This window comes from Notechis scutatus, chromosome 3 (genome assembly GCF_049901735.1).
Source record: "Notechis scutatus isolate UNSWTSFEM ecotype Mainland chromosome 3, rNotScu1.2, whole genome shotgun sequence".
NCBI lineage: Eukaryota > Metazoa > Chordata > Lepidosauria > Squamata > Elapidae > Notechis > Notechis scutatus.
This window is the reverse complement of record NC_142011.1, coordinates 101,336,793-101,360,364: the sequence shown is the minus strand read 5'-3', so window position 1 is coordinate 101,360,364 and position 23,572 is coordinate 101,336,793. Positions and strand designations below refer to the sequence as shown.

The 23,572-nt window shown below is 37.2% G+C and overlaps 1 protein-coding gene across 2 annotated transcripts in view; it reads left to right on the top strand.

Moving 5' to 3' along the window:
- Positions 1–23,572, top strand: part of HMCN1 (hemicentin 1) — a 240,336-nt gene that overhangs the window by 93,018 nt on the left and 123,746 nt on the right. For both annotated transcript variants that reach the window (XM_026669149.2, XM_087960847.1), the window contains 13 exons: positions 435–562; positions 3,244–3,388; positions 7,551–7,663; positions 8,629–8,788; positions 10,092–10,266; positions 13,212–13,339; positions 14,766–15,038; positions 16,404–16,499; positions 18,443–18,637; positions 18,859–18,989; positions 19,894–20,041; positions 20,764–20,887; positions 21,292–21,446. In XM_026669149.2, coding sequence (XP_026524934.2) covers positions 435–562; positions 3,244–3,388; positions 7,551–7,663; positions 8,629–8,788; positions 10,092–10,266; positions 13,212–13,339; positions 14,766–15,038; positions 16,404–16,499; positions 18,443–18,637; positions 18,859–18,989; positions 19,894–20,041; positions 20,764–20,887; positions 21,292–21,446 — 1,971 coding nt within the window. The remainder of the gene's footprint in view (positions 1–434; positions 563–3,243; positions 3,389–7,550; positions 7,664–8,628; positions 8,789–10,091; positions 10,267–13,211; positions 13,340–14,765; positions 15,039–16,403; positions 16,500–18,442; positions 18,638–18,858; positions 18,990–19,893; positions 20,042–20,763; positions 20,888–21,291; positions 21,447–23,572) is intronic.

The window sequence follows — 23,572 nt, the reverse complement described above, 5'->3', positions numbered from 1 at the left end:
AGAATTCAATGTCTATGAAGGCCAACATCAGCTGAAGAACTGGCAGCTGTAATTTCACGTTGTGTGTATTTAATAATAATGAACCAGGTCCTTGGGAAGGACTTGATAGATGGATAAATGCCAAATCCAATCAAAACATCTGGCTGACTGTGTGACCAATCATAATAAACAACCCAAATTAAAAATGGAAGTAGCACGCTGTAATAGATTATTTTGGGATTCATGGTCTCCATACAGTATGAACATAATCAGTGGTTCAGTAGATTTATTTATAATTCAAGGTTAAAGTAAACCACTTTTGAGAAAAGTTTTGCAGTCTAGGATTTTTCTTAAGTTCCTTGAGAAGATGGATTTTTTTGTGCGGTTTTATAGGAACATAAACCATCCTTGTATTATGATAATTTTTTTTCTTTTCCTGTTTCTCTTTGATATAGTTGCACCTCTAATTGCAATGAGTCCTGCAACAGCTAATGTCATTGAAGGACAGCAACTGACTCTGTCATGTGTACTGCTGGCAGGGAACCCAATCCCAGAGCGAAAATGGATTAAAAGTAGCATGGTGGTAAGATAATTTTGAATATCCTTTAAAGTTTTCTACTTAAACTTACTTAAGTTTAAATACCACCACTGCTTGATGGTGAAACAGTACCAAAAACATGAAGTCTTATGATTTACAGCATTTCATTTCATTTTGTTTCATATGCAGATGGAGCATAACTTATAGTATTGCACCAAGACTGTTTTCTGACTCAGTGAAATTACCTGCTAGGTGACTTCACTGAGTCAGAAAACAGTCTTGGTGCAATACTATAAGTTATGCTAGGTGACTTGGGAAAGTCAGTTTAGGCTAAGCACTAGATATTTGTCCAAGTACATTTGGCAGGGGCAGATGCCTTGGGAAGCAGGAAAGTAATAGGTCTTAAGGGACTCCTCAGAGTCCTTGCAAATTTGGAAAAATCTTATATAATAAATGATCATGATATCCATTGGTTTCCTGTAATTGTAATGTGATACCTGCATTTTTGTGTTTGCTAATTTGCTATTTGACACCCATAAATTAACTCCATCTGGAAATTATTTCATTTGAATTGTGCAAAATTCTGTTTCAGGAGAAGGAGTTGTGATTTCTTATTTATATATGGAGGTGTGATGACTCAGCAGTTAAGAAGTTGAGCTTGTCAGCTGGAAAGCTGACACCTCCAGTTTGAGATCCAAGCACAGCATGATGGGGCAACCTCCCATGCTTCTCCCAGCTCCTGCCCACTTAGCAATTCAAAAGCATGAAAATGCAAGTAGATAAATAGGTCCCACTTCAGTGGGAAGGTAACAACATTTTGTGTTTCACAGCACACTCTGTGCTGCAGTGTGATGCCATGCTAACCACATGACTGCGTAAACATCTTCTGACAACACTGACTCCCTTGGCTAAGTATCAGAAATGAGCACTGCTCCCTAGAGGCAGACACAACTGAACAGGGGAAACGTTTACCTTTACCATACCTCTCTCTCTGTATCATTGTCTTTTAATGCTGCAGTGAAGACATTATAAATAACTGAACTGGGCTTTGGTTTAAATTTGTCTCCAAGTGAGTAACTTCACCAGTTGGAGGTAAAGATAAACAGAAATATATTGTTTCATTAAGCTTCCTTTCAGCTGCAGTTGTAATGGGGGATTTCTAATCAATGTTAAGTTTCATATAGAGGTAGTTTGACTTAATCTGTACACAATGATCATGTTTTCCTTTCAGGAGAGTCATTTGTCTAGATAGATTTGTGTACATATATCAAAATATAACTTAATTTTATCTCCCATAGAATGGTTTGTTATAGGCTTGTGCAGATAACCAGAAGTTTTATTACAATGCATGAACATTGCAAAGTGTAGTTATGTATATAATTTATAGGATAAAGAATGGAAAGTTGTGGAGAAAAGAAGCTACACATTCCAATTGCCCTGACAAAGAGAGGAAAACTCATTTTAAATATGTACTGATAATTAATTCAGTGAAACTCTGCTATAACCAGAAACAAGAAAATCTGAACCATATGCTCCAGGAAAGTCTACAGACTTCAAAGGGAGATAATTCCATAAGTAGCCCTTTAGATTGAATCACTGTTTTGATGTCTTTTTGCATTCTATGATGGAAGCCATGAAGAGTAGAATTTTTGCTATATTCTCTTTGAAAAAAATCAAGCTTTGCATATGATTTGAAGCCAGGTATTGCTTCCTTCACTTTCCCAAGCCCTCATGTCTTTAAATTAAAGGAGAAAGAGGAACACTGAACTAAAAAGCACTTCCTGAACTCTGGATGTTCCTGTACCTAAATGATGCAAAATAGGTTTTTTTTTATTGGGAATCTTACTAGATACATACAGTAAAGACTTGAAATATCTGATTGTAAATGTATTAACAGCGGCTAGGATTGTATTTGCTAAAAATTGGAAGAATGAGAAAATACCATTGCAGGAAGAAATTATTAAGAAAATATTGGAATGTGCTGAGATGAGTAGATTGACATTTGAAATTAGAGAGCAAGAGGATAAACAATTTTATGAAATTTGGGATCTTTTCTATCAATGGTTGGATGATAAAATACAATAATAGAATATTTAGAATGTTAGATAGCAAGGAATATCTTTGTTTTTTCTTTCTTTTTTGTTATTTGACATCATATCTATAAAGTGCTTTTAGGATAGATCTGATATGATTATATGATTTGTTATAGAATAAACCATTTAAAGTATTGTTATCTCATAAAGTATGAATGAATAAAATTATAGTCAAATGTTTTTGTAATAGCGATATTAGGATATATAAGTTTGGATTGACAATATGAGTTATTATGTAATATAACTGTAATTGAGACTACGAAATGAATGCACAAAACTGATGAACCAACCGACACACTGTATGTATATATGGAAGAGAGTTGATGTTTTTATGTTCTGTTTTGTTTGTTTTTAAAAAATCAATAAAATTGTTTTCAAAAAACAAAAACAAAAAAAACAAAATAGGTCTAGATGCAAGAAAGAGGTAGTCATATGGGCTTCTTTGTCTTTAAAAGTTGCAAAAAAACAAAACAAAAACCAAGCAAAATCAAAATCTGCAAGAATGCTCCCATTTAAGTTGCCTTGCTGGACAACATTGGTTAATTTAAAAAAAAAAAACTCAGAATATGCCAGGTGTAAATGACCAGACTAAATGAAGAATGGTTTTATCTGCCTTCCCCATTTCAATTCCAGGTGGTTCAGACTCCCTATATCAGCCTCCGGAGTGATGGAAGTCTTCACCTTGAAAGGGTTCGACTACAGGATGCTGGAGGCTACACTTGCATGGCCAGCAATGTTGCTGGGACAGACAACAAAACAACCACTGTCAATGTTTTTGGTGAGTGAATCATTTAATGTTTTCATTACTTTTCAGTGTTAAGAATTCACCAGTATTCATCCCATGATGACTGGTAGATTGTCACTGAAATCGCACACTAAGTTTAAAAATTCTGCAAATGATCAGTTCAGATGACCGAGCAATGGCCTGTTCCCATCATCTGCCAGTTCCCAGTAGCCTGCTAGTTTAATTCTTGAGAGATTGCTTTCAAGTGAACACAGAAAAGAATAGAATTGCCATCATGCAGTGCATTGAAGTGCGTGTTTTTACTCAAACCATCCTCTTCTTGATGCTTCCTACAGAGTTCATAAGATAATAAAAGAGATAAACAATCAGTTGAAATGGAAAGCAAAATTTCCACTCCTGCATTCTGCAATTTTGTCTCCTTCAGCTGGTTCCCTGTTTGCTATCTTTCTACTTTATTCTTTTGCCCTCAAAGAGCAAAAGAAATACATTAACAGGGCTAGGCTGCTGGGAGTTCCCAGGGGTTTGTGCAGTTTGTGCAGAATCTGTGCAGTTTGGGGAACCCCCAAATTCCATTCCTGGCTGGCCCCACCCTCCCCTCCCCTCCCAGGAGTCCCCACATGGCCTGTTTGTATGCAGGTAAGTGCAGGGCACGCATGGAGGCTCAGGGAGGGTGAAAAATGGGCTGGAAATGGATCCGTTCCTGGACTCCAGAGAGCCTCTGGAGCCTGGGGAGACAGTTTTTTGCCCTCCCAGAGGCTCAAGGAAAGCCTCCAGAACCCGGGGAGGACAAAAATACCCTCCCCCCATGCTGCAGGAGGCTGACCAGGCCAATCTCACCATGGCCACGCCCACCTAGCAACTGGGCAGAGAACCCATTGCTAAAATGTTTGAAGCCCACCCCTGAATATTAAACATCATTCATGAGAACTACAGTCTATGGTCATGTCTTTTTCTCATATTCATCATCATAATAAGTAGTGTTCTGCTGGTCTTTGACTATAAAAACGATTTGATCTGATCAGTAAAGGGTAGTTTGTGAAGTAAAGAAATAAAATCTTCAATACGTCTTGTGTTTTCAATTACAAATAGGTACAACACAACGTATATTACGTAAATTTCTCATTTCATAGGGTAAGTATAGCTAAGGAGTTTTGTTGGAATGTTGAAGGTAATAAATTGGTTCCAGCTGCTCATGAAAGGCAGATGAGATGTGTATGTGTTCTAATGCATGCAGAATGTGCTAAACAGCTATGTAAAAGAAAAGTTCTTTGTATCCAGAAAAGGTCTTCTGAACCCAATTTTGATTTTTCCCACTGAAATTGCTTCAAAGCATGAATTGCTTCAAAATGGAAGAAGACATCTATGTTCTGATCATCTGGATAAACAGAACATGTGAATAAAATCCCACCCAGAAATAGGTCTCTCTGTATGAATGTTTTGAAATAATAATGGTTTCTGCAGACATATTTCTTTTTAAATAAAACAGAGGCAGATGAAAGAATTCTCCAAATGCGGTTTAAAAGGTTTGATAGAGGATTAAAAAGAAGCCAGTGAATGGGGTGTGTGGCTTAAAGAAACAACTAGTATACATATTTTGTATGTAGATCAATGGTGAAGGAAGATTGCTGTAAACATACAGTAGGCTGATGATTAAGGTAGTATATAAATAAATCTGCATGTAGAATTCTTTTTGATGCTTGTAAGCAAGTCATATGGGGCAAACATGCAAAGAAAAATATTTCTGGTAGTTATAAGCTTAATGATGTCAATGGCACAAGGTGTCCACACAAAAAAAACCCATCTGAATAGTGTGGCAAGGATGAAATAATACATGTACAAACCAGCCTAGGGCAACTTTATGAACCAGAAAGATGTTAAACATCTAATGGAAGATGAAGAGAAGATTAGTTTCAAATGCTGTATCACTTGGTTTCAGATGTAAAGGTAAGGCTGAAGCTGAATACAGGTCCCTGGGAAGAGAGGACAAGAACCTTTCAATGAGAGACAGATGGTCCTCTCGGATTGCATAAATTTTTTGAAAAGTTCTCAGTGTTAGAACAATGTTGGTGATCTTACAGTGCTCAAGGGAAACGCAGACTTTTATTCAGCAGGGAATCAGACAAGGGAAGGCTGGGCACATATCAAGATAGACTGATCTGAAATGGTTTTGGTGTCAGCACAGTGAACTGATTAACACAGCCATTTGGAAACACTCTAGATGTTTGTATTTTTCCTCAAATACTTGTCATGCTTTGGAAGTTATGTATGTCATGCTTCTTCATGAGAAAACTTGCCGAAGAAATCTTACAATTGTGAATACATTTGTACCCTATTAGCATTGAAAATCATATCTATAAAGAATTCTTGCTATAAGTCTTATTGAAGATTTTATTTTATTTATTTATTATTATACTTATTAGTATTTTATTACACATACACATTTTGGTGCTTCTAATTTAAAGCCTCCTTTAAAGATTACAGATCCCAATTCAAATTGTTGATGATTTGTTGACGATGGGTTGATGATCAACAATGATTGTTGATGATTGATGGTAGAGTTGCAATGCTCCCACACCCATTCCCAGTCTAGTCTTTATTTGTCCTTTGTTCTCCCTACAACCTTCATGTTCTTTATGATCCTCTGGATTGAGTGATATGAATGAGCTTTCAGAAGTTTACTGCATATTGCATTGAGTTATAAGCAGTGACCAGCAGCACCAGCATGTGCACAGATGTATACACACTTTGCAAGAAAAGAGTTTGCTTGCAATAAGTCCAGATCAGTAAATAAGAAGCCTGGTGAAGGCTCAGAGTCTTCACAGGAATGTTGGTCAATGAAGGTCAAAGTGACAGAATTTCTGAATACTTAGATTTCAAAGCCTGAGTGCAAAGAGTCTGGTTACTGGTTACTAGGAGCCTTGATATAGACCACTACTGGGGACGGGGTTCACTTAAGATTGGTGCCTCTCTTGCCTGATAAGGAGGTGTGTGGAACACTTCTGTTTTGCGGTTTGTGTCTGTGTGGTACATGCAGGCACTGAATGATTGTATTTGGACTCTCCTTGTTCCACCACCAGCAAGCTACTCTGAATGATTCCAGGTTGCCTTCTCAGGTGCTCAATTGTTTGCTAATTCCTGGGGCTAACATTTGTCTGACATACCTAAAGCAGGTTTTTCAGCATCAGAATCTTCCAAATCTATTTCGGGCACGATACTTTCCTTTGAAAGTGTGATGGTTTTCACAAGATGTAGAGATGAAAGAGAATAATCATGTGGGAGATAGGCAAGATCCATGAGAAGCTAGTCATGGATTAAGTCCAAAGAATGCAGATGTTGTATAGGAATGTCAATTTTGTAACATAATACCATCTGCTTGTTCATTTTATTGGTTACGGCTTAGGGCAATGGGCCCCAACCTTTTGGGCACCAGGGACTAGTTCCAAGGAGAGAGGGTTTTCCACAGACTGGAGTGGGTGTGGTTTTGTGTGCTGCCTGCATCTCATGGATGGGGGTTCACTGATTTGTGTGGCGTGGTTGCATGCCACAGACCAATGCCAGTCCTCAGATTGGGGACCCCTGGCTTAGGGAATCAGGAAACCTAAACCAACAAATGTGTTATGTTTTGTGTGCAAGACAAAGGATGACATTCCTTGTTATCTAATCTAAATATAAGGCATAATGCAGGAATGGCCATCTTTGGAGCCTGAGGATATATTTGAGAAGGTGTTACAAGTACACTTATGAAGTGGCCACATGGGAGATATGTTTGGTTGTGAAATGATTGCCATAGTGGACACAGCCACTCACAAAAACCCTTTATCAGAAGGGTAACTATCAGATCTACTCACATTGTCTCTGTGGAAATCAATTTTACATAGATATAAAAATATGGTGCAAGAAGTTTCTACTTAGCAGCATGCCAGCTTCTTATTTAATATTTTTAATTAAAATAATCTTTTTAAAAAGTCAAGTGGGACAGAGAATCTGATGGGTACCAAAGGAATATTTTTCATCACATTGTTGACTGTGGACCCTATATTGCCTATATCTGCCATTACATCTAAATAAGACTGAAACTTAAAAACTATGATGGAATATCTGTGTTAATAGGTTATGCCTCATAATAAACAGCAACATCACACATGACATGTAATAAGAAATAATTGGTAAAATACTTGCATATTTGTGTTTTCAGTTCCACCCATAATTCAGCACGGACAACAAATCTTTAGTACTATAGAAGATGTTCCAGTTACGTTACCTTGCAAAGCCAGTGGAGCTCCTAGGCCATCCATAGTATGGTCCAAGGTAATTGCAATGTTTTGATCAACTGAATTTGGAACTTTAATGAGTTAGGTGTATTTATATTTATGTACTTAAAATATTGATAGTCTACACTTTGTCTAGACTGCATATGCCACCATTTAATAGTCCCAACACATTGAGAAGGCATAATGCTCAAGAATGCTATCGTAAGCATTCATTAAGTTTTCTGCCTCCACTTAGGCTGCAAGTTAGGACAACAGTGCAAGCTGTCATGTATTTAAAGTAGCTTTCAGATATATAGTATGTCTATATTTGACTGGCCATGAGGGAGAAGGAGAAGAAGAAGGTACTTTCTATGCAAAATAGACCTACACATTAACTGGCAATACTCACTGCTTAAGTTATTATAGTTACAATAGAAAATCTTTCGGATTAAGCTTATCTAATTGTTAAATGTAGTTTAGCAGGTATTTTTTTATTTTTTTTATTTTATTTATTTTTGTCAAGCGATTATAAGATAATAGGTAAAAGTATAAACATAGTTATGAATACATGAAATGGATACATGTAAGAAAAATAAAAAGAAACAATAGGACAGGGACGGTAGGCATGTTGGTGCGCTTATGCACGCCCCCTACAGACCTCTTAGGAAAGGGGTGAGGTCAATAGCAGACAGTCTAAGGTTAAAGTTTTTGGGGTTTGGGGAAGAAACCACAGAGTCAGACATTGACCACTCTGTTGCTGAAGTCGTATTTCCTGTAATCTATAGATTTAAAACAATGTAAGAGGAAAGGACAATACTCAAGGGAACTAACACTTAATGTAAACTGAGTCAATAACAACAGCAAACTCTGTAAATTTTAAAAGAAAACAGCAATGACACTATGACTTTGAAGCCAGCTGTGAAGATGCTGAGTTACACAGACCATTATTAAAACATACTCTGGTAGTTTTTACTTCATGTTCCATATGAATAAGTTCATCTTTATTTTACTGTCTTTTTACAGAAAGGAGAAGTGATTCCTCCCAGTAGTTTAATGTTTTCTTCTGGATCTGATGGAAGTCTTTATATAGTTTCTCCGGGAGGTGAAGAGTCTGGGGAATACATCTGCACTGCAACCAACGCAGCAGGTTATGCCACACGGAAAGTACAGCTGACAGTCTATGGTAAATAAAAATGAAAGTGTAAACCTCTCTAAAAATGAAGTAGTGGGGCTCAATCTAAAATTTCAAGTCTGCAAGTACCTTCTGAAACTTGGAGAGAAGTGCCCAGAACCATGTAGAAGTTGTCAACCAACTGCAATTAACATGAGGCAGTGCAGAATGTATTATAGTTTGCAATCAAATTATATTGTTAAATTTAAATGTAAGTTAAGCCCCTTCTAATTGTTACTTCATTACTTGTTATTTATGCCAGGCAAAAGCTAAGTATGGCTCTCAGCCTAAAAAGATTGGGCATCCCTATTCTGCTAATTTGGAGGTAAAATATGTCACAAGAACCATTTCATGATAACTCTGCCTCCTGTTCATTCAACCAGTTGATGTGATTTAGCTGCAATGGATATGGGCCTGTGGTGGTAACGGCGATGAGCAGCGGAGACCAAACCGGTTCTCTCTGCCACTTTGCTGTTGGGCCACCTGCCCACCCGGGCTCCTACACTCACCTTTTGAAGCGCAGCTGCTTTGCGCGGCACAGCAGAGTGCCATGCGGCAGCTACTGAAGCGACAGGGAGAGTACAGGATTGCAGGAGGTGAGTTGGACTAGCTCTGTGCCTGTACAAAGTGCACATTTGGCGCGTGCACGCATGTAAAGTGCACCCACCAAGCCATGTCCACTGAACCGGCGGTAAAAAATCTTTGAATCCCACCACTGGCATGGGCCTCTTTCCCTACTATTCTGTTATAAATTTTTGTTGAATATTACAGCTCTCCCTATAATGTTTATTATGATAAAACCCTTTTATAGGTTATCCCTGCATAAACAGGATCCCTTTCAGAAGACCATTCTGTAGGATAACTGTGTGGTTTACCCTCCTTCCTTCCTACTCTTTGAGAGCAAGTGTCCATACTAACAGGAAGTTATGACTGGAGTCGAGGTTGGGGATTAGATTCATTGAGGTGACTTTGGAACAATAAATAGTATTTAACCTTATCTTCCCATGTGTTGTGTCTGACTGCAACTGCTTTCTGTAATAGTGTCCACATTTGTCAGGAATGTTCTGTTGGCATAGGAACTGTGATTTCAGGCAAATATCCCCTCTCCTCTTGTACTGGAACAGTATACAACATATCCTCCTCTGTTAAAAGAGGCCTTGGCCCTTTAGGAAGTTTATCTCCTGTAAGTAGAAGAGGGGACAGAAGAATGGAGAGAGTGAGCTGTTTTGCTTACAGAACAATTGGAGTTAATCCACTAACCTGGAATATTATTGCAAGAACGGGATAATAATATAATGTGCATGTTTTGTTTTAGTAAAACCAAGAGTTTCCAGACCTGGAAATCAGCAAGGAAGTTCACCAGATAACCCAATTGAGATGTCAGTGACAGCTGGGGAAGAAGTGACACTGCCCTGTGAAGTGAAAAGTTTGCCACCCCCAATAATCACATGGGCTAAAGAAATGCAACTTATCTCTCCATTTTCTCCAAGGTAACTTTTATATCATTTCTTAGTTTACTTTGTTTGAATTTCGGTACAAGTTGTCTCACTGACGTGATCAGAGGCTGCTAGATAAACTCTGGCATTTGTATGGATTATTAATATACACCAATAATTGAATATTCATATTATACTTTGATTCAGTCCCTGCCTATTTAAAGATAATGGAAATGTAATATGTGTAGTATATTGTCAGTATCCTATGCAATCATTTGGAGTCTTTTCACAACATGATGTTCTCCAGATGTGCTAGATTGTAGTTTCCATGTATTCTATACTGTAATTTCCATCATCCTTGTAGTCCAACACATTATAAGATGAATACTAAATAAAGATACCAGAAACATTCATCAAGAATGCTGCTTTCAGATCTAAATCCTCTGTATGACTCCCTCAAACACTGCCCTTTGAAAATACTTTTTTCTGGTAAAGAATATCTTTGTGAGGAAACATCAAAAGGCCTGGAGTTTTGGCTTATCTCAGAAATCCATAACGAAGCCATGTATCTTGCTGGCATCGTGCCTTGTTGTTGAGTCTTTAAACAACACATCCATTGTAAGAACTGGGTCACTGAAGGGATGAGAAGTTACCTCTATCATTGGTATTTCATACTTCCCCCACTTTCTTATCTTGAATCCTATAAGAAAGAGTTCAGCCTGGAAATTAGAGAGGACTGAGTTTGGCAGCTTGAATGGTGGTAGTCACTGATAGGCAATTAATGTAGAATAGAATAGAGCTGGAGGGGACCTTGGAGGTCTTCTAGTCCAGCCCCTTGCTCAAGCAAGAGAAGTTATACTATTTCAGATAAGTGGCTGTCTAATCTCTTCTTATAAACCTCCAGTGATTGAGCATCCATGATTTTTGAAGCAAGCTATTCCACTGGAATTGTCTTCACTGTTAGAAATGTATCCTTAATTACAGGTTGCTTCTATCTTTGGTTAGTTTCCAACTATTATTTCTTGTCCTTCTCTCCAGTGCTTTGTAGAATAATTTGATCTCCTCTTCTTTGTGGCAGCCTCTCAAATACTGGAATACTGCTGTCATGTTCCCCCTAGTCCTTCTTTTCTCTAGACTAGCCAAACCCAAATCCTGCAGCTGTTCTTCATATGTTTTAGTCTCCAGGCCTTTGATCATCTTATTTGCTCTTCTGTGAACTTTTCCCAAGGTCTCAAAATCTTTGTTGTAGCATGGTAACCAAAATTGGTTGCAGTATTCCAGGTGTGGTCTTTGATTAAGGAGTTAATGGATTAAAGAATTGGATCACAATCTATTCTGTTTTACAGGATAGATGGGAGTTTTTGTCTCATGCTGTTCCTTTTTAGCACTGGATAAGAGTTAACAAAATTCAAGAGAGATTGGATTTAGATCATTTGTGAGAATCTAGACTGATTCCTCTTTTCACTTCTGCCCCAGACTCTGCCAATCCTCCTTTTCTGACAAAACTAGAAAGCTTTCTGGGTCTTTCTTTCTTCATCAACTCAAATTCGCCACAGTGACAGTGTAATCTGCATTTATTGACTTATACACCACTTTTATACACCGCTCTTCATGATAAAAGTAGCAGTTGACAGAAACATGATAGTCTTCATTTGTCTGGTTCTGCAACCCAACAAGACAGATACACACTGCAGAGAGTAATTAGGACTGCAGAAAAAACAACTACCAACCTCCCTTCCATCGAGGACCTGTATACTGTATGAATCAAAAAGAGGGCTGTAAAAATATTTACAGACCCCTCACATCCCGGACATAAAGTGTTTCAACTCCTACCCTCAAAATGATGCTATAGAGCACTGCACACCAGAACAACTAGACACAAGGACAATTTATTCCCGAATGCCATCACTCTGCTAAACAAATAATTCCCTGAATACTGTCCAGCTATTTACAAAGTTTGCATTAATATTACTATTAATCTTCTCATCACTCCTGATCACCCATCCCCTCCCACTTGTGACTGTATGACTGTAACTTTGAACCTTGTATCCTTATGATTTAAATTGATTATTTCCTAGTATGATTTGATTGCTTATTGTACCCTATGACTATTAAGTGTTGTACCTTATGATTCTTGACTCAGGATGAATATATCTTTTCTTTTATGTACACTGAGAGCATTTGCACCAAGAAAATTCCTTGTGTGTCCAATCACACTTGGCCAATAAATAATTCTGTTCTGTTCTGTTCTGTTCCGTTCCGTTCCATTCTATTCTCTACATGAGTCCACACAGGTTTTGCCCCAGTTCTTCCCTTTATTATCTTTAGATTTAATAAAATAGGCATTGATTTGAGAATACATGAGGATCCATTAAATTTGTTTGTCATTAGATTTTTTTGGGGTTGCTATTATTGGTTAGCAGAAATATGCACAGAATAGAGTGGGCACTTGGAGTATCGCCACAGCATTCAATGATTAAAAGTAAGATGATACAGTAAACTATTTTAAAATTGTCAAAAATAAAATTAAAAACCACGATTAAAAATAAATAGAATAAATAATTTTTTGGAATGAATTCTGCAGGTCAGAGACTATCCCAAAGGCACCATTTCTGGTTTTTGATAGAGACTATCAGAGCAACTTTTGAATCCCTAGCAGATATACTGCTTTGATATCTTTGAGGGATGCATTTAAAAAAAAATGTACAAGAGGATGGAAAATGCCTCCAACTTGGTGGTTAACTGGATTTGAAATGGAAGTCTGTGGACTGTTGACTTTTACTTCATTCCTCAGCTATGCAGAATGAAGAAGTCAGAGGGCAAGAGCAATTAAGGGAAAAAATGGAAGATCAGTCTATACAAAAGTAATACTGAACAGATGCTGTTTGATGTGCAACGTTTATTATTAATGCTCCTGTAAGAGACTTTCGTGTTCTTATAAATATTTATAGTCATCTGTATTTCCTGTGGGGTTTTTTTTCCACCTCTCCCACCCCCAGACATACCTTACTCTCTTCAGGCTCAATGAAGATTGTTGAGACATTTGTATCAGACAGTGGCTTGTACATCTGTGTGGCTACAAATATTGCGGGAAATGCAACCCAAAAAGTAAAACTAAATGTACACGGTAAGAATCCTCTGCTTTCAATAATAAATATTGAATTAAATTAATAATGGGCATTCAGTGAATTAGTAACTCAAATAATATTAGCTTAATTAAATATGACTAAGGTTACTGGCATCAGATTCAAATTGGATTGGGGCATGAGGAAGTCCCAAAGCTGTACCTTATATATTATGCATGTGCTCGGGGGAGAAGTTTAGTAATAGTATCAGAACTTTATTTTTAAATATGTTTTCAATCTGTCTTTTGGCCCAGTAAAGCTATTTAGAGTCTGATTGCAACACAAAATTATGCAGTGAAGAGTTAATTTTTTAAACATTTTTCTATGCTATACACTACCCTCTCACTGCCTGCACCATTGACACCTGCAATCCATTCCCTGGAACCATTACCTTTCTTAATTTGCCCCTTCCACAAGGCTTCAGAAACTACCCATTGCTCCTATTTGCTGACATCCTACATCTTCTTGTGTAACATAATAGCTTCTCATAGATCTCAACAGCCTAAATAAGACTTGCTGCTTGGCCACAATTTACAAGAACAATCTATGCTCATTAAATTAAAAGGATCTTTATAATAATATGTTATTTTTCAAAAGACAATCGTTTAAAATGGGGGTGCCATGTCTCAATGGCTAAAGATGCTGGAAAGATGATAGCCCGGGCTTGAGACCTGAGCCCTGCACAATGGGGTGAGGTCTCATTCCTTGTCCCAGTTCCTACCCACATAGCAGTTTGAAAGCATGCAAATGTGAATAGGTTAACAAGTATCACTTTAATGGGAAGGTAACATAATTTATCTTTTAGCATATAGCCATGCTGGCCACATGACCATGGAAAATATATTTGGTCAACACTGGCTCCCTTGGCCAAGAAACAGAAATGAACACTATGCCCTAGAGTCAGACATGACTGGAGAGGGAAATCATTAACTTTACCTAATCATTTAAAGTCAGTTATTTAATAATTTATTAATATAAATTAACTCATCAAAAGATAATTTTTCAATGATTTAACCCAAATGCATGGGTAATTTCTTTAATGATTTTTAACCATTCCTCAAGTCTTATAAGTTCATGTCTTGTAAATATTTCTGGAAGTGTTTAGAAATGATAATTATTTATTAATTAAATTTATATGCTGCCCACCTCACTATCAAATGGCTCTGAGTGGCTTGTATTGTATTGATAAAAGAATTATGTAGGTTATTCTGAAAGATTGCATTGAGTATGTAACTATCTTTAAAATATGTAGGGGTCAAATGCTATGTTGTGTTCTTCATGTTTCACTGCATGATATTCTAAAATCTTTCTGTATGTAATTTATTATTGTTGTTATTGCTATTATTATTATTATTATTATTATTATTATTATTATTATTATTATTATTATTATTATTATTATTATTATTATTATTATTATTATCTTAGTTCCTCCAAAGATACAACATGGGCCTCGAGTGATTAAAGCAAAGGCTGGTAATAGAGTTGATATATATTGTAGTGCTCAAGGAATCCCATCTCCAAGAATTACTTGGCTTAAAGATCAACAACCCCTTTTGATAGACAACGAACAATACGCTTCATCTCTAGATGGAAGACTGAGTATCATCAAAGTTGTGCTTTCAGATGCTGGAATCTATAAATGTGTGGCAAGTAATATTGCTGGCCAAGATGAAGCTGAGATAATGATCCAAGTTCAAGGTATGTTAACATTATAGTGAAAAGTACATAAGTAGAATTATCATTTTTAAAAAGAGGTTATGTTTACAGCAAATAATTGAATTATAAGGGTTTTTTGTTTTCACTAAGAATATTCAAACATATAACCTTAAGGGAGAATATCCTATTGCACATGTATATACAATCAGATAAAGCAGAGATATCTCTCTATCTCTGTCTCTGTGTCTGTCTTTGTATACATATGTGTGTATAAAAATGCTTTTCTTTACTATATTTTCCCAATATATTTTTTATTATGGTGAATCTCATGGGAAACTTTAAATGACATGGAATTCACTTTTTCCATTGGTTCAAAAATGCAAAATTAGATATGTTAAGTCTGTTTTGATTATTTTTAGTGATGACAATTGAATTATAATTTTTAAACCACCAACTACCCGTGAAGTAACTTTATTTAATTTTTTATGTTGATTTTTCCTCCATTCTGTATTCTAAAAAACATTCATAAAACATAAATAAAGTAAAAAAAAATTGACAACATAAAGTTAAAACTAATAGGAGTTCATGTTTCCTAGAATTCAGTGCAATTGTTTGTAGAATATAAGAATAGTTCTGCGTTAAAGCAGAACTGAACTAGTAAATGAGAGGTATCTTTCTTGGAAGATGAACTGTTGATATTAGGAATTATATCTGTCACAGACAATTTCATACAGTTAGACTACTGCTGACTTTATCTATCCTTAGTTCCTTTCTCCAAATTCCCAAGTTTCAGTGGAAGTTTTTATTACACCCTGAAGCAAATTGTGTGGGTAGTTATGCGAGAAGAGAAGGCCATCATCATATATAAAGTTAGATATATTTTATTGAAAAAAATATTTTATTTTTGATGTCAGTAAGTGTAAAGGATATTAAAAATGTGTAACATTTTTTTCACTTTAGCAGGAAAGGAAGTTCAGGTATTGATAAGAATAACAGAGGGCTATCATTGCTTCTCTGATTTGCTAATCAGTAGGTTGCAATAGAAAGGTACAAATCCAGTTTGTCGGGAAATTCTTAATTTATCTCCAAATATATGGAGGAATATAACATTTAATTATGACTTACCTGGTGTTATTTCTGTTTCTTCTTGATGTACATAGAAAAGTTTTTTTTCTCAGAGTTTCCTTATCATACCATGAAGCCTGAAGCCTCTGAACCAAGTAAACCAAAAATGTAATACATTATATATAATATAAAATGAAATTTTAATAGTTAAAATTAAATGTGTGTGTGTGTGTGTGTGTGTGTGTGTGTATAAATGTATGCGATTTTGAAAATTTCAAAGGAATTTGGGAAACCTACCCAATAAGTATAAATAAAGGTCATATTATGTTCATTTTATATTAGAACCTCCAACTGTTGGAACACTTGATCCGCCATACAACTCTCCATTTCAAGAAAGAATAGCAAAAGAACAAATTGCCTTCCCATGTCCAATCAAAGGTACAGAGCATCATGAATTGCTGAACTGGAGGCTTTCCATTTTGGGGGATGTTGACTTTTGTAACCTGATGATTCTATTATTTCTTGTTTAATTGAATTTATTAGCTACCCAACTTTAATGGACTATAGATGGCATACAAAGAAAGGAAACATAAAAACAATTGAAAACACTGATCCATACAGGAAGCCCAGACTAAATCATCCAGAAAAAAGTAATCTAATAGACAGCATAAACAACAACTAATAAACAGGGGCTATTGAACAAATATAAAGATCAACTCCAGGTCAACTTCAAAACTTTAAAATCAGGTTTTCAAAGCTTTCTGGAACCCCAGCAGAGAGGGCATCCTTATCGCTGGGTACATACTGTTGTAGATGGTGAGGCCATAATAAAGAAAGCATGCTTCCGAGATCCTACAAGATGACAATGGGACCTGGAGTACACTCATGCTGTTGGAACATACTTTGTTGTTGTTGTTGTTAGTTGCGAAGTCATGTCTGATCCATTGTAATCCCATGGACAACGTTCCTTCAGGCCTTCCTGTCCTCTACCATCTTCTGGAGTCCATTTAAGCTCACGCCTACTGCTTCAGTGACTCCATGCAGCCACCTCATTCTCTGTTGTTCCATTCTTCTATTACTCTCAATCTTTTCCAGCATTAGGCTCTTCTCCAGTGAGTCCTTGCTTCTCATTAGGTGGCCAAACAGGCAGAAATAGTTGGAGATAAATGGACTCTTGGATATTCAGGTCCTATGCCATACAGGGTTTGATAGGTAATAACCAGCACTTTGAATTGAATAACCAGCATTCTTCAGTCTCTGGGATGGGAGAATTAGGCTTGGCTGTGATGGTGGTATTATTATTATTTAAATAGAAAATTAATACTACCCTGCAGGCAGAAGTCAAACTTTGAATCACACCACCAACGTTTGGTATTTTTCCAGTATTTTAATGCTGATTTGCTGTATTAATAGCCAGTTTGCTATAGTAGAAAAATGTTCCCTTGAGTATATGTAGCATCTGCGCTATTGTCTTCTTGAAAATGTTTCCCATATGGTGCTACTTGAAATAAGCAGCTTATGTATAAATGATATCAGTCCTTCCTATAATGTTGGAATTGTTTGTTTTATTTGGCTAGCAGGCTGTAAGAAGTATTATTATTATTTTTTGCCTTCCTTTGCTTAGGGAAAATGACATTTTAGAATTTTCTTTTTGCCTCCAGGTAGATGGGTTAAACCGTTTCCTTTTCTGAAAAGAATTTTCTGAATTAAAAAAAAACACATATTTCATGGGAGGTGATAGGGAGTTTTACGGCTTGCCAGCCAATCTGCTTACTGAGCAGAATGGCAGGTCTCAATTAAATAAGGATAAATAAAGTCAAAAGCCAGTTCTTTGGAGCCTCTTGAACACATCTCATCTGTATGTCTGCATGTGTGTTAGTATGTAAGTTTATGGCTTCTTGGAGCTTTCTTTGTGACTAAGGGGAAGGTTGTATATATGAGTGTGGGAAGGTATACACAGAGAAGAAAATTTGTTTGGATGCATGCTCATGTTTAGGTGTACGTAGGTAATAAGTGAACCCATAAGGTCTGCTGGTCTTGATTTTACTTCCTATTGCAGAGTATTCAAACATTCACTAGGATACTATGGACCTTTTGTGGTGATAGCAGGATAAAGAAAGACATCTGCTAATATTGAGCGCCACTTGTTTAAAAGCAGATATAATGGAGAATGCAGAGAGACAATTTGCAGACAGTTGTATCTGCTACTTTTTTGAGGAGTTTTTTGGGTGGGAGGAAGATCTGTGCCAGTTCAGAAGCTCTTGAATAGGGTGCACATGTTGTTAAAAGCTACCAAATACTTTGTTCTGAAATGCAATCTATTTTTTTGAACTTCAAATTAAGTGGAATATTTAGAACCCTTTGTTTTATAATATATATAGGTACCCCAAAGCCTGTGATAAAATGGCTACATAACAATAGGGAGCTTACAGGCAATGAACCTGGGCTTTCAATTTTGGAAGATGGAACTTTGCTGGTCATTGCCTCTGCCACACCGTACAACAGTGGAGAATATATCTGCACCGCAATCAATGAAGCTGGAAACACAGAAATAAACTACAAGTTGAAAGTTTATGGTAAAGTAACCCTTTTGCTAGGAGTTAATGTTATTTCATTCTAAGTTTTAGAAAGGGGTAATTGAGGCATAATTAAAATATTGACATTAGCTGTGTAAAAATAAAAAGTTAGAAATGTACTAATTTGAACTTGCACATGTAAAAGCCAAATAACTACAAGGACTGAGAATATTGAAACAAAATCAATGACTTTGTTTAAATATTTACTTATTTGATTGCAGTTCCACCTGAAATCAAAGATCAGGACAAAGTGACCAACACATCTGTGGCCATTAACAAGCCTATAAGTCTGCTCTGTGAGGTATCTGGTGATCCTTTTCCAGTCATCACTTGGTATAAAGATGATGTGCAGGTACACTAAGATGTTATCCATTTGTTTCTTAGATTAAAAATAAAATCAAGCTGAAAGCTTGATTTTCAAAATGAAAATGATAAACATTTTGTTAGTCTTTGATATGATATGAGGCTGGCTGCATTTCAAACATGTATGAACAAAACCAGAGTTTCACATGAGTGGATTATTATTTTGATGCAATCTCATATAGGAATAATACTGAAAATAATATTCAACCCAGTGTGGGATTCAATTTTTATTACTACCAGTTCTGGGGCGTGGCTTGGTGGGCGTGGCAGGGGAAGGATACTGTAAAATCTCCAGTCAGAGGGGGTATCTGCCGATTCTCCGAACTACTCAAAATTTCTGCTACCGATTCTCCAGAACTGGTCAGAACCTGCTGAATACCACCTCTACATAGTATAAAAATACATTCCTGTCAGAGTTGTAGGCTTTCCATCTAAAAAAGGATCCCCCCCAAAAAAAAAATAGATCAAGGCAAGGTAAAATTTAAGTACATAAAGTGTGCATCTTGATTCCAACTTCTGCTAACCTGTATTAATGGACTTTTTCCTAAACTCATTTTGGTATCTCAAGAATAGGTTGAAGGGGTTAGAGGGGTTGTTGTAACTCCAAACAGCAATAGTCTCTTCAAGACTGCTGCCTTCATACTTATCCCATTAAAAGAGTAATACAAGAGGCACTGAATTAGACAACATTCTTCTTTGTTCACTGCTGCTTCCCTGGAAGAATCTATCCTGTCAAAGCCAGAAGTTTATGGTAATTTCCAAAGTAGGAATTAAGTTATTTAGCTTCTGTTATTACTCCTGGTAGCAAGGTATGCTATAAAACTTGTCTAATTAAGCACAATTACTTGGGATATTTAGCAGCTATCACCTCAATTATTGCTGAAACTTTTCAGGTTCTAGAGGGCAGCAGTTTGCAAGTTTTGGAAAATGGAAAGTTGTTGAAACTTCTTAAAGTTGCAGCTCATGATGCTGGCCAGTATTCATGTAAAGCCACCACTATAGCTGGGAGTTCGGAGAAATTTTTCACTATAGATGTGCAAGGTTGGTACTCTTGAATATGATTATGATATGAAATTAAATATGAAGTGTCCTTGGCTGTTCAAAAATATATGCTTACAAGCATGAAGTACTCAGTAGTAAATTAACTCTCATACAGTCTTTAAAATATATTATAAATAATCAACTAATCTTATTATCTTGCATTATTATTTTGAGGTGATATAAACCTGTTAAAAGGACAAGAGAGCAACAAAACAGCACACTTAAATCTAAGAGAATTAATCCAGATTAATTGTACTTCCTTTGCATAGTTTTTAACCCTGGATATTTGAAATGATATGAATCTTGAAGTAGCATTATTTAGGCTTTTAAATTATTTAAATACTCTATTAATCATTCCTAAAACTCTAAAAGTAGCCAGTTCTATGAACCACTTTTCCTGGTTCACTGGTCCAATTCATTCCTTTTATTAATGATGCTGTATATCTCACTTTTAACAACCAGTACAAATCATGCGTTGCAGTTAATCCCAAAATTATCATCATTCAAATGTCAACCGAGAATGAAAATAGCTTCTCACAGTGAAACGCTAATATGGGTACTATAAGCTGGTATTTAATATGTATTTTGGGTGTGAAAAGAAAGCTTATTTTCAGGATTAGCTTCTACTTTTCGTTTCCTAAAAGCATTTTGCAGTATTTTAATAGGGCTTCCTATTTAATTATCACCCCTTGTTGTTGTCTCTTGTTGTCCATTTCCTCTAGTCCCACCTATTATAAGAGATGCTGGAGCCAATGAATTTTCAGTTATCCTCAGCCAACAGGCAACTTTGGAATGCAAAGTCAGTGGGTCTCCTTTTCCTACCGTGCAGTGGTTCAAAGATGGCAAGTAAGGGCTAATTCTTAAACTTTTCTAACATGACTTATAAACAAAAAAAATAAGAAGCTTGCTTCCTCTCAATATAGTAAAGTCAGTGTCCTTTTCTTGTCTTAAGAATTAATTTAAGGGAAAAATTCATATGAAGATCACAAGTCTTGGAACCCCGTTAGCTTCTATGCATAGAGTATTTTCCTCACATTATCATTTTCTAGATGAAATGTTAATGAAATTGAAAGAATCTTGTATATCCTGTTCTATAGTTCCAAAAAATGTATTCCTCAGGATTTCCCACAATGTAAAATTTGATATTATTTTACTTTGTAGTGTACCTGTCAGTACACTATATTTCCAAAGCTTTATTTACAAACTTTTTATTAAATTGATGCCATTTTAAGGTGTTCCCCCCCTCCCAGGCCCCTCTTTTTAGGTGACCCTAATATTGAGGTTTTGGACAAAGGGCAGATTCTTCAAATAAAGAGTGCTCGAAGAGTGGACAAAGGACACTACCAATGCAGCGCAACCAATTCTGCAGGCAAACAGTTTAAGGAACTCAAACTCATAATCCACAGTAAGTTATTACAAAAATACATTGCATATCTGTTTAAGATTGTGTTGATGCTAAATATGACAGAGGCCCTTGTCTCCTAATTTATTGTGTTCTCATAAAAAATAAATAAAAATGTTCCTTCCATTTACAGCATTTATTTATTCATTCATGTGTGCCTTTACATTCTTTTTATTGTATAAACCAGTGGTTCCCAAACTTTTTCGGTCCACTGCCCCCTTGGTGCTACAAACTCATCCTCGGTGCCCCCCATCCAGGGGTGGGATTCAAATTTATGTGGGTGTGGCCTAATTTGAGGGTGTGGTTTGCTGGTCACATGACTGGGTGGGTGTGGCTTGCTGGTCATGTGGCTGGGTGGGTGTGGCCAGGTGACTGGCAAACCAAATACAAGTGGTCCTCACTTAATGACCGGTTGTTTAGCAAGTGTTCTAATTTATGACTGGCCTCCCCAGAGCTACTTGACCAGTTTTTGGAGTTTTGACAGCTTTAGATCAGGGATCTAAATCCCACACCTGCCTGTGTGTGTGAGAGAGGGAGAGAGGTTGGATCAGATCTCTCTCTCTCTCTCTCTCTCTCTCTCTCTCTCTCTCTCTCTCTCTCGGAAGGGACAGAAAGAAAAAGAAATAAAGAAGGAGGGAGGGAGGAGAAAGATAATGAGATATCTATTCTAGTCCAATCACCTGCTCCAGCAGGGTTAGAAGGGAGTGTGTGTGTGTGTGTGTGTGTGTGTGTTCTCCTTGTAATTTACCAGTACATTTTGGTTTTGCCTTCTTCAGAATTGGCACTGTAATACATTGGGGAAAAGTAATTTTTAGGGTGGAGATCTGGTCCAATGGATCCTGTTTAAAGCCTCAACAAAATATGAGAGGGGTGCATCAATCTGATGCATCAGGTCTCTCTCTCTCTCTCTCTCCCTCCCTCCCTCCTTCCCTCCCTCCCTCCTTCCCTCCTTCCCTCCTTCCCTCTCAGGCTGGCTTTGCTCTACTTTCCCGATGTGCCTGCGGGGCCGGCGCTTCGAACATGGATGGATGGAGAGAGAGAGAGAGAGAGACAGACAGACAGACAGACAGACAGGCAGGCAGGCAGGCAGGCAGGCAGGCAGGCAGGCAGGCAGGCAGGAAGGCAGGCAGGCAAACAGACAAATCTTTTGGATGGATGGATGGATGGATGGATGGATGGATGGATGGATGGATGGACGGACAGAATGCAACAGAGGCAGCACTTTGGGAAAGTGGTGGCAGCGGCTTTTCCCAACGTGCTGCCGCATTCGAGGCACCAGTTCTGGAGCATTACTACAGTCAATGGGTGAACCTGCAGGGCCGGGGCCTCGAACGCCCCCCTGCCGCCTCTTAGTGTCCACAAAGGGGGCGGCAGAGGGGAGCTAAGAGGCAGCAGAGGGGCGTTCAAGGTGCTGGCCCTGCAGTTTCACCGATTGACTAGCACCGCTCCAGAGTCAGCGCCTCCAATGCGGAAGCAGTGGCACGTTACATGCTGCCACGGCTGCGTTTGACATGCTGCCTCCCTGCTGGATTTAAGTGCAAATTTGAAATTAACCAATTTGTCCTCTGGACAGTCCTCTTCATGATCAAGCTGCAGAAATGAAGGTTTCTCAGATCAGTTGTGACCAGAAGGGGTGTGTTTTCCATCACATTTGCAACTGTGTGTAGTGTAAATTTATGGACATTAGTACTGTTCTTTCTAACTTCCAATACACTTTTTGGATTATAATTTCTTCTTCAGTTAAACAGGGACTTTCTTCAGATACAGATAAGTGTTTCTTTTTGGTGATTTAAGTTATTTCTGGAATTATAATATTTAGAAACATTTGAGCGTTTTACTGATTTTTGTTTACGTTGCAAAAGGTTTTTTAATCTAGAGATTAAAATCTTTAAATGGAAAGAAATAGCTTTTCTTTTTGAAAGAGAGAATAGAAAGATCATTGTATGGGAAAGTTGTCTTGTTTACATAATAATTATAAAACAAAATCTTGAGGGTGGATTATCAGAGCACAAGAGGGATACTTTAAAAGAAAAGTTTTAAAGGAGCTGGCAGAGGTCATCTCAGAAGCACTGCACCATATCTTTCAAAAATCCTGGAGCACCGGGAAACTACCAGGGAATTGGAAAAGA